General features: G+C 43.0%; 1 protein-coding gene across 1 annotated transcript; it reads left to right on the top strand.

Annotated features, from left to right (window-relative positions):
- Positions 1–3,082: 3,082 nt before the first annotated feature.
- LOC309825694 (olfactory receptor 56A1-like) lies at positions 3,083–4,021 on the top strand (the record flags this gene model as incomplete). Its single annotated transcript, XM_082659328.1, is given in 4 exon segments — positions 3,083–3,239; positions 3,242–3,582; positions 3,586–3,635; positions 3,637–4,021. Coding segments are annotated over 4 exon segments (933 nt in total).
- Between the last annotated feature and the right edge of the window lie 8,249 nt (positions 4,022–12,270).

Raw genomic sequence — 12,270 nt, 5'->3', positions numbered from 1 at the left:
GGGAAGGAAGGAAAGAAAGAAAGAAAGAAGATAAAATTATTAAAATAAAAAATAATTATTAAGAAAAAAATTTTTTTAAAAAGAAAAAAGAAAACGGACGGATAGAACCCTAGGACAAATGGTGGAAGCAAAGCTATACAGACAAAATCTCACACAGAAGCATACACATACTCACAAAAAGAGGAAAAGGGGAAAAAATCATAAATCTTGCTCTCAAAGTCCACTCCTTCAATTTGGGATGATTCGGTGTCTATTCAGGTATTCCACAGATGCAGGGTACTGTGGAGCTTTAATCCGCTGTTGATTAATTGTGGAGCTTTAATCAAGTTGATTGTGGAGCTTTAATCCGCTGTTTCTGAGGCTGCTGGGAGAGATTTCCCTTTCTCTTCTTTGTTCTCACAGCTCCCGGGGCTCAGCTTTGGATTTGGCCCCGCCTCTGCGTGTAGGTCGCCGGAGGGCGTCTGTTCTTCGCTCAGACAGGACGGGGTTGAAGGAGCAGCTGCTTCGGGGACTCTGTCTCACTCAGGCCGGGGGGAGGGAGAGGTACGGAATGCGGGGCTAGCCTGCGGCGGCAGAGGCCGCGGGACGTTGCACCAGCCTGAGGCGCACCGTGCGTTCTCCCAGGGAAGTTGTCCCTGGGTCCCGGGACCCTTGCAGTGGCGGGCTGCACAGGCTCCCCGGAAGGGGGGTGTGGATAGTGACCTGTGCTCGCACACAGTCTTCTTGGTGGCGGCAGCAGCAGCCTTAGCGTCTCACGCCCGTCTCTGGGGTCCGCGCTTTTAGCCGCGGCTCGCACTCGTCTCTGGAGCTCCTTTAAGCAGCGCTCTTAATCCCCTCTCCTCGCGCACCAGGAAACAAAGAGGGAAGAAAAAGTCTCTTGCCTCTTCGGCAGGTCCAGACTTTTCCCCGGACTCCCTCCCGGCTAGCCGTGGCGCACTAGCCCCCTGCAGGCTGTGTTCACGCCGCCAACCCCAGTCCTCTCCCTGCGCTCCGACAGAAGCCCGAGCCTCAGCTCCCAGCCCCCGCCCGCCTCGGCGGGTGAGCAGACAAGCCTCTCGGGCTGGTGAGTGCCGGTCGGCACCGATCCTCTGTGCGGGAATCTCCCCGCTTTGCCCCCCGCACCCCTGTTCCTGCGCTCTCCTCCGTGGCTCCGAAGCTTTCCGCCTCCGCCACCCCCAGTCTCCGCCCGCGAAGGGGCTTCCTAGTGTGTGGATACCTTTCCTCCTTCACGGCTCCCTCCCACTGGTGCAGGTCCCGTCCCTATTCTTTTGTCTCTGTTTTTTCTTTTTTCTTTTGCCCTACCCAGGTACGTGGGGAGTTTCTTGCCTTTTGGGAGGTCTGAGGTCTTCTGCCAGCGTTCAGTAGGTGTTCTGTAGGAGTTGTTCCACGTGTAGATGTATTTCTGGTGTAACTGTGGGGAGTAAGGTGATCTCCGCGTCTTACTCTTCCGCCATCTTCCCCTCGTCTCCTGAGATTTTGTATGGATAAAGTTAGTAATAATTTAAACCGAAGGAATTCAAGAAAATTCTTACTAACATATTCGGAGCAATAGAGTGGTTCTGTGTTTGTTTTAGGGCAAGGGCAAAAGATTTATTAAGTCAGAGACCTAGCCCAAGGTTTTCCCACTCACCAAGGGACAGGCTATCGAGGAGCACCTGCAGACAGTGGCATGAATAAGCCTCCAAGTTCCAACATGCATTTTGTGTCATGCCCAGTCCATCCTCTGAAGTCCACCACACAGACCCTCAGTGACCAGTATTTGTAGTAGTTTTAAAAAATATTTATTAAAATATTTTAAATTAAAAAAATTTTATTTTATATTGGAGTATAGTTGATTAACAATGTGATAATTTCAGGTGTACAGCAAAGTGATTCAGTAATGCATATACATGTATCTATTATTTTTCAAATTCTTTTCCCATTCAGGTTGTTACATAATATTGAGCAGAGTTCCCTGTGCTATACAGTAGGTCCTTGTTGGTTATCCATTTAAAATATAGCCACCATTCGTAGTATTGATCAGAGCTTCTCCTTTCCCTTCCTCAGGATTCCCTTCAGCACTGCAACTCTGGTTAATTCTCCACTTTCACTTTCCTTCCTTGAAATTTCCCATCAGTGTAAACACCAAGGTCCAGGAACTAAAAAACCTTTTTCAGCAGGCTTTTGTTAAGTATCTATGAGGTGTTAGAGAATGTTGGTGTGTATAAATGAAAAGTGCATGTTATTTGACCTCAGATATTTGAGTCCGGTGGAGGGAGACAGAAGGGTACAAAATCTATGTGTAAAGGGCTACAAAGAAACTATAATAATAGTAGAAGTTGCATTCTCAATGAACTAACTACTTCATTTATCTTACTTTCCTTCTGAATTCATAATCTTTCCCCATTTCTGTCTTGCTCTTTTCTTTAATGACAAGCTTGAAACGAACCTTTTAGCTACATAGTCAGCCCTCCCTATTTACATTTCCTCACTTAAATCTTCAACTCCTTTCATTCTGGTTTCTGTTGCCACCAGTCCAATGAATTAGTCATGTTCAGATCACTAATGATACCCTTTTAAAAAAGCTTAGTGATGGGGCTTCCTGGGGCTTCCCTGGTGGCGCAGTGGTTGAGAGTCCGCTTGCCGATTCAGGGGACATGGGTTCGTGTCCCGGTCCGGGAAGATCCCACATGCCGCGGAGCGGCTGGGCCCGTAAGCCATGGCCGCTGAGCCTGTGCGTCCAGAGTCTGTGCTCTGCAACGGGAGAGGCCACAGCAGTGAGAGGCCCGTGTACTGCAAAAAAAAAAAAAAAAAAAAAAAAAAAAAGTTTAATGGCCATTCATATTCTCATGTTATTAAACTTCTGCTTAGCTGACAAGTTGGTCCCGTGCTTGTCAAAATTTTCATTGAGAAAGCAACTTCTACATTATGCTATTGTTTTGCTTTTCTTACACTGGTACCATACTGAATTAATTTGTTGAGCATTTTTAATATTGTAAGGTTACTACCTATTGTTATTCTTGAAGTCAATTAGATAAAATTACCTCTTGTATCTGCCCAAGAAAATAGTCAAGAAAAGACTTCTCAGCTCAAGATTCATTGGATGGCATCACCCAGCAACGACTCTACAGCTCCAGTCTCTGAATTCCTCCTCATCTGCTTCCCCAGCTACCAGAGTTGGCAGCACTGGCTGTCCCTGTCCCTCAGCCTCCTCTTCATTCTGGCCATGGGGGCCAGCGCCACCCTCCTGATCACCATCCAGCTGAGGCCTCTCTGCATGAGCCCATGTACTACCTGCTCAGCTTGCCCTCCCTCCTGGGCATGGTGCTCTGCCTCACTGCCATCCCCAAGGTCCTGGCCATCTTCTGGTTTGACCTCAAGTCCATCAGCTTCTCTGCCTGTTTCCTCCAGATGTTCATCATGAATAATTTCCTCGCCATGGAGTCCTGCACACTCATGGTCATGGCCTATGACCGCTATGTGGCCATCTGCCATCCACTGAGATACCCATCCATCATCACTAACCACTCTGTGGCCAAGGCTAGTGTCTTCGTTGTCATACGAAATGCCCTTCTCACTGTACCCATTCCCATTCTCTCTGCCTAGCTCCTCTACTGTGGGAAAAATGTCATTGTGAACTGCATCTGTGCCAACCTGTGTCCAGCTCTCCTGTGACAATTTCACCCTGAACAGAATCTACCAATCTGTAGCTGGTTGGACCTTACTAGGCTCAGATTTCATCCTCATCTTCATCTCCTACATCTTCATCCTAAGAGCTGTGCTCAAGTTCAAGGCTGAGGGGGCTGCAGTCAAGGCTCTGAGCATGTGTGGCTCCCACGCCATCCTCATCCTCTTCTTCAGCACCGTCCTGCTGGTTGTGGTGTTGACAGATGTGGCCAGAAAGAGCATCCCCGTGGACACCCTGATTCTGCTCAATGTTCTTCACCACTTCATATCCCTTGCCTTGAACCCTATTGTATATGGTGTTCAAACCAAAGAGATAAAACAAGGAATTCAGAAATTGCTGCGGAGAGGGATGTGAATATGTAAAATAGATTTCTAATTCTCTCTCCCCTTCCTTCTCAGTGATTTTGCCCAGACGTGAGCTAGAGAAAAGCCTGACCCAGGTTTCTTCCTTTATTCTTACCTATTTCAGGATGGGGTAGGCAAGAGGAAGAAACTCATTTTTCTTGAGTAATTGCTTTGAGCCTGGGCAATTATAGTGAAGTAAATTAATCTTCATAACATTCTTGTAGGTACTATTACTTCTATTTTACATAGCAGAAAAAATATAATTTTAAGAGAACAAACTGCTGGACATCATATATCTGGGAAGTGATAGAGCAGAGATTAAAATCTAGGCTCTACAGCCTGGTGTCTTTCTAGAGAAATGCCCCTTCTTGTGCAATTGAAGCTGGAGACCAGGCCTCTACCCTACTCTCCTTTGCCTGTGTTTTGTCCTTCTGGATGTCCATAGGTGTTTCCTGCTTGTACCTACTATTTTGAGAGCCAGGGGGTTCTCAGAGAAGGCAGAGTCCTATCTGACAAAGCATCTGCAGGACCAAAGGGAAAGAGCACTCATAATAATATAAAGCAATGCCAGCCTCCTACTATGTCCTACGCAGCCTCACAACCTTCAGGGAGTCAAGAGAATGAGGATACAGGTTGAGAGAGGGGTATGGAGGGGGGATATCAATGGGGTAAAAATTGGGAAATCAGGTCAGTGTGTTGACCACTTCTCCACGTGTTTAAGCTGCACGTGCAGTGAACTGAAAGTCAAGTCTTACTTGTTGACTCTTCCCAAGAGCTCTAGTTGAAGGTGGGAAGACATAGCACAGTGTCAGGTTTCTGAGTAACAGTGGGTCCAGTCAGGAGAAAATAAATCCCACTGGCTATTTTAATTTTTTAAAATTTATTTATTTTTTAGTTATTTATTTTTTTTGTGGTACGCGGGCCTCTCACTGTTGTGGCCTCTCCCTTTTGCAGAGCACAGGCTCCGGACGCGCAGGCTCAGCGGCCATGGCTCACGGGCCTAGCCACTCCGCGGCATGTGGGATCTTCCCGGACCGGGCCACTAACCCGTGTCCTCTGCATCGGCAGGCGGACTCTCAACCACTGTGCCACCAGGGAAGCCCCACCACTGGCTATTTTTACAGAATTTAAGGTAAGCACTTGATTAAATAAGTATTGCAGACTTGAAAACCAAAAAAAAAAAAACAAACAAACAAAAAAAAAATGGAGGGGGATGCTGAGGTAACACAGAGATAGTACCTGCAGGAAGAACCTTATACTTGGAATTCCTTGGTGGTCCAGTGGTTAGGACTCCACACTTCCACTGCAGGGGTCACAGGTTTGATCCCTGGTCAGGGAACTATGATCCCATATGCTGCATGATGTGGCCAAAAACAAAAAACACTGGTCATTAAAAAAAAAAAGAACCTTATACTTGGGAAGCATTTGGTCATTAGGAGACAACAGGTTGGTGGTGGGCTCGTTGAACTACTCTCACAACTCTGAGGACGAGTGCTGCCTCTGAATGCTACTAGTGTCACAGGACCTCCGAGGATGTGCCCTTACAGCCTGAACTGAGACCTCTGAGGTAGGACTCTATCCTGCTGGCGGTATCTCTTAGGGAGTTCAGTGAGGCTGATTTGATCCTGGAAGTTCTAAAGCCCAAACAAAACCCAAACCCAAACCCAAACAAAATCCAAAACCCAACCAACCAACCAACCAACCAATCCTGGAGGCTACAACCAATTCCACTGCCAGGAGGAAGAGTCATTGCTGAGGGAAACCGACGAGAGGAAGAGACAGGAGGGACCAAATATCCCCTCCTCTGCTTCAACCCTTCAGTCTTTCTCTGTTGCTCTCTGTAGGTGGAAACTAAGAGGGAGCCGGCTGACCAAGGGTCCTATAGTCTAAGTCCCAGCATCACAAGATGTTTAGCTGGGAGGGTCTAGGGCTGAGAGGCAAGAGTTAATTATTGGCACAGCTCCGATTGCTCGAGTCTGAAAACCTAGTACCACATGAAGGACAGCTATAGCAGAACTCTGCAGTACAGCATGCCTCCCAGTGAGACAGAAACAGAATCAAGTCCTCTGGTGCAGACAAAAAAGGAGACGCGACATAATGCTATAGGGGCAGCTTTCATAGTTAGGAAAGAATTTGGCATTAAGCCGGCAACAGGAATGGAGATCAACTGCCCCACCCTGTGGGGATTAAAGTAACTGCAACTCAATGCTGATGTGGGTTCCAGGGGCAGATTCTTCTAAAGCCACACTCAATAACAGTGGGAAAGAAAAATGACATCCATTTCCCTACAAGAAGGGGCTCTTAATGCCCTCAGACATGCTTCTTATTTACACAAGGCAGAGCCACAGGTATGATTCAGTATTTATCATTTTTTTAAAAAGAAATTCTTTAATAGGAATTCTCTCCATCTCATGGTTGCCGGAAGAATTTTATGCACCACCATCTCCTACTGTCCCTCAGAGGACAGAAGGGCCAACTTCAATACCACTTGCCTAATGATACTAATAATCTCAATGTCCTTATATATTGATAATAATTATAGTAATAATCATGAAATTAAAAGCTCAAATATTTTGAACACTTGCAATATACCAGTGTTTGTGCATGATAACATTTAATTTTCATAAGAGCCTTCTGTGGATGGTTATAAAAATGAGTTTTAAAAAAGATCTAACAGAAAGAATATAATTCATAGGAATATGGTACATATTGTCAAGGAATATTTTCAAACATCTGGTCTACTCTGTTGGTCTGTAGGAGTGCTTTCTCTACCTTTGTTATGCTTTCCCAGCTGCAAACCCAGAAAGAACTCAAATAAGAATCTGTTAGTTGGACAAAATTCGGGTCTTAATTCCTCAGCTAGGCTTCTCTAGATCAATGCAAACAGCTGACATAATTATGAGAAGCTTGACTCAAACTGGGAGCACACGGGGATAGATACTACCAACTTGTTGTAGGGATTTGTAAGGATGTAGGGACCAACACACCAGTTGTCATTCCTCACAGTAACTAGCACAATTTTTGCACATCCAGGGGCTCAGTGAACATCCCCTTATTTACGAGACTGAAGTGATAAGTCAAGAGTTGACAGTGTCTACAGTGCATCTCTAGTTTCATAGAAGCAGGGCACAAACAGATATGCCATGTACATAAGGGTGGCTCTCTGCTCTGGTTCTAAGGAGAAAAGTTAAGAGGACCACAGGTTCTCACAGAATTGTCAAGCCCAGTGCAGGTGGTTCAAGGAATGGGACACAGTCGTCCTAAGGTAGGGTTTGGGGTGAATCTACATGTAGAAAAAGGGGATGGAGGAACAGGATAGTCAAAGAGCCCAGTCTTGAACGGAAGACACAACTCTGCTGTGAAGTTCCCATAGCATTAAAAAAAGTGCTTAGTAGAGATCTCTGAACACTGTCTTGAGTGGATAGAATGAATTAGCATAAACTGAAGGCATTTTAAGTTGGTGGGGTATAAATGTACAAACTTCCAGTTATAAATAAGTATCAAAGATGCAATGTCCAGCATGATGACTCTAGTTAAGGTATATTTGAAAGTTGCTAAGAGAGTAGACCCTAAAAGTTCTCATCACAGGAAAAAAGCATTTTTCTTTTTCTTCTTTTTGGTACCTATATGAGATGTTGGATATTAACGAAACTCTTGTGGTAGTCATTTCACAACATATGTATAACTTAAACTTATAAGTGCTGTAGGTCAATTATATCTCAATAAAACTGAAAGAAAAAATAAAATAAATAAAATGGTGGGATACAGATATTTTCTCAGTTTAACTGAGATCTATGAAGAATCACGGTGCTACAATAGGCTGACTATCATCCAACTGTCCTGGAAGGGGTACACTAAGAACACGAGAAGGGGGGAGAAGTGACCTACTAAGGCCACTTACTTTACTCCCCGGGTTTGCAGGTTAGTCACATTTGCATGAGGAACACAGAGCCTTTTGAGAAAGAAGATCTGAAACCACTGAACACTGCTATTCAGGATCAGAGCAGATTTAAATAAAGATGCAGTGGCAAGAGAGAGCAACAAGTTCCCTGGAATTAAATTATCTGGAGGAAAAAGGGAGTCTATGCTGGTGACCAATGCCCATAACAAAGACCGAAGTATTGCTGAGAGAACAAAACTACGTTTTCCACAGTGGAGTTTGGGGACCTCTTAGTACATAGTCATCTGATACTCTACTGTGCTTTGGGATATATTCTAAGCATACGGGTGTGAAGGATGAGAGCTGTGACCTCAGAGGCAGACTGTGGAACCTCAAGGCTGTGCAGCCAGGGAGTCTAAACAGGATGGCGTTACTGCAAGGCGTAGAGAAACGCTTTGTTGCTGACATGTCAGTATTGCTGCCCTGTGGCTATAAGTAGGGATAGCAATACTTTAGTTCTCAACCTCTGCTTGTTTCTGAAAGGGGACTGACAACTCTGAAAAACTGGAGTTCCAACACTCAGGGGGAGTGGTAGTGAGTAGCTTCAAGAAGAAAATACTGTACTTCCTGCTCATAAGCACGTGGGGAGCTGAATGATTAATTTTAAAAATAAAAGGGATATAATTTATTCTCTGGTTTCCTTTTTTCTTTTTTCTTCTGGTTTCCTTTTTTTCAGTGACATTTAAAAACAATGTCAAATCAATAGCATGAATCAGGTATTCACAAGGGTATATTGTATTATTATATTTAATAAGATGTTATATTAGTAGTATTTTGCTAAGGACTGTATGTAATAACAACATTTATTTATTTCTTCATCTGCGCATCCAAAATTTAGTTATTGAGTGCTTCATGTGTGATGAGCACAGTAGTGATTAGCATAGATGTTACCAAGAGGTAAACTACTTTCAGAGAGATTATGGTCAAAATAGCCCATGAATTATCATTATTCCCAATTTTGCAGGCTAGGCAACTGAGTAAAAAGATAAAATTCTAATGGTCATTCAACTAACAGGGACAAGGATGAAGAGAGATAAATTAGGCATATTTGCTACTAAATCTACTTTTCCTATTGTCTAGGGATTGAGCTACACTTTTTGACTTCAATTAGATAGATTTGTAGTTTTCTGAAGTTTTTCATGTTCCAGATTATAGATATAGATAGTGGACATCAAAACCCGTCATGTATTGAATTAGTAAATACACGTAAAGTTAGTTACTACAATAAAGGTATCACAGGAACTTAGGATAGTATAAGTTTACTTCTCATCCACATCCTGATTTCAGTGCATGCGGGCTTTGCTTCATGTCAACATTTAGGGACCTATGCTTCTATCATATGTGGGTATTCCACATTAGCCTTTGAGACCTCCACAGGTCCTTTTGAATCTGACTGTCACACAGCGAAGGGAGAGAAAGTGCAGGATCTTGTGGGATGTTTCAGGGGCCAATCTGGGAGAGATTTACATCATTTTCTCTATCATTCCATTGACCAGAATCCTCACATAAATCTAGCTGCCTAGAGGAGAGGCCAGGTGACTAAATATTTATTTCTTAAGAGAAATGACAAAAGAGAGACTCTCACATGTAAAACGTTCATAACCTCTTCCCAAGTGAGACTACCCAAACTCTCATCTAGTCACTGTATGCAGCACAGAGTCCAAGATCTACAGGAGTGTGTGGTCATCTCCATCCTGATGTGGTTCCTCTTGGACCAATCATCCTCTTTCTCCCATTACATATTTTGCGTACCGCAAAAGAAAAAAAAAATAATGTTTTTATGTATGTACATAATTAAATTAAAAAGTCAGTGAAATAATTACTTTTATCAGTGTTTTAGACAATGAAACTGAAATATGGGGAGTTTAACTGCTCAATTCATACAGCTGGCAATAGCCCAGCCAGGATACTAAACCTGGCTTCCACACTTAAAATCCAAGCCTCTTTACACTGAAAGTGAGTGTCTGGAGGCTCTTTCCCAAGAGTATATGGCATATTGATCAATCTGTCACTCAGTGGAGAGTAGGAAGAATGAGGCATAATGATCATTATAGCATGTTTATTATTTGGTGAACTAAGCAATCCATTTGGCTAGGAAAAAAAGACTTTGCTGCAAAAGGAAAGTGAAGTGATGATACTAAGCAAGGTAGTATTTTCCCACAACAGGAAAAAAAATCTCAGAAATATCTTCTTGCTGATACTAGTTGGCTGGATAAATGTAGTACAGAACTTCTCAGACTCCTTTTAAGTCAGTAGTGTATCTGGGAAGTCAAGGAGACTGCTCTCACCTCAGCCGTGAGGAAGCAAGACCCATGGACCCATAAATACCCTCCTTGGGCTCAATCTACAGACAAATGAATATTTACTTTTTCCCAAGTATGTGTCTAAGAAAAGACTCAGCCTATTTCTCAAGCAGGACACAGTTCTTAATTCTATTATAAACATCCAAGTAAATGTAATAGATTCAGTGACTTTGTTGAGGAAATTCACCAAGGTCTGTTTGTCCCTAGAATATTGACTCCTCTAGTCTCCCTTCCCAATTATGTCCCAACAACAGTGCCTCCTGACAGACAACAAACTGCATAAACTCAAAGGCTGAGTAGAAAATCATTGCTTGTTTGAATCATATACGGGACTCCTGATGTCACCATGGCAGAATGGCAAGACAGGTCTCAGGAATACATTTAGATGGTCCTGGGCAGGGGACTGGGTCTGGGGAAGGATTCAAATCCCTGCATTCCATCCATTGAACTTCTATCCCTGAGATGCAGCTTACTGACGTTCCACCCAGTGCCTTCTCTTCCTTCCTACCACAGGTGATGGGGAATCACTGGAAAACATGGAAGTGATCTAAAAGTGTCCCTTTGCCTCTCTCTCTTATGAGTCTAAAATAAAAGATGGTGAATTATTTAATAAAACATCTGTAAGAGGCAAACGAGATGTAGATCAGTCTCTAGGGCAGACAGTGTCTCAGAGAGACCAGGAGAACCACAGAAACCTCCAGAGGTTCTCCTACCACTTCTCACCATTCTCACTCCACAAGTTGGATTGTAGCTTGGCAATCAATGTATATATATGATAGAGTCGAGGCTAATTTTTCCGAACAGAATTCTTTTTCCTCGTAAACACAAATAAATTTACATTTTCAGACATATCTACAATTGTGTGAGGCTATAAGACTAAGCCTGTCCAAGGGAATGGCATGCAGCTCTTCCAGGAATGGCTTTTACCACCTCCTTGATGCCCTCTGCACTCTATCCGCCTCCTCTGCTTAGTTGCAGATAATCCACTGGAAGACACGAACCCATGGAAAATGGTGGAACCACACAGTGGAGGAGGCTAGGACACTGAGTGACTGCAAGGAAGAGAGCTTTCCCCTTCCACATTGCATTGGACTGGATGTTATTAAAAAATATAAAATTGTTTTGTGTTAAAACACTGACAAATTGGAATTGATTTTTTGATAGCTGGAAGGTTATTCTAACTAAGGCTGCACACAATGAGAAAATTGACATCCAGTGCTAGAAAGATCACCTAACAAGTTGACCTGTCTACTAAATGGCAATTCTAGGGAAAAGGTTGAAAGAATTCAAAATAGTTATGTGTGTTTGAGATTGTTGATTTCACTTGACAAGTTATTATGAGAAATAAATGAGGTTAGCAGAAAGTTAGCTGGTTTTCAAGCAGAAATGAATCATAATACATAAAGGCCATAAATATAAAGCCTTGAAGAATTTTCCTAGTACTTGGGAAGTCAAAGGTTAAGAGAAAGATTTAGAATGCCTTTAAGTAACAGACTCACAGAAAGCATCCCTGAGAAGAGACTACGTTATGTGGATAGCTGTCCTACTAAAGTCTGATAGCCTTAGGTAGACACAATTATGTAGAAAAGCAGTGGCATGGCGAAAGCAAAAAGACATTAAAAAAAGGAAAAAAAAATAAATTTTACCTAAGAAAATCTTTGTTAAGTTTCGAGAGGGTTCATTGCCAAAGAAACATGAGCTAGGCTTTTAAAAATGCTTTTGATTAAAAATTAAAACAATTTTTAATATTTTACAGACATGAAGCAGTCTCCATATGTAGTATCTGCAAAAGAAGTCACATTCTCCAATGTCTGCTTCATATAAGGCAATGGGGGACATTGAAGAAGGTACAATCCCACATATGCAGAAAAAGGGACATAGAAAACAATGGCCAGGAGAGATTCTCCCAGAGTCATATCCAGGACCTAGTCAGGGAACTTATTCTACTGTCAGGAGATAAAAGTATTGCAAAGTATTGCAAAGTATTGCCCCCAAAGTATTCCAGAATTACCACTG

Source organism: Grampus griseus, assembly GCF_964374135.1.
Source record: "Grampus griseus genome assembly, chromosome: 8".
NCBI classification, from domain to species: domain Eukaryota; kingdom Metazoa; phylum Chordata; class Mammalia; order Artiodactyla; family Delphinidae; genus Grampus; species Grampus griseus.
Note: the sequence above shows the minus strand (reverse complement) of the source record. Positions and strands in the feature narration are given on the sequence as shown.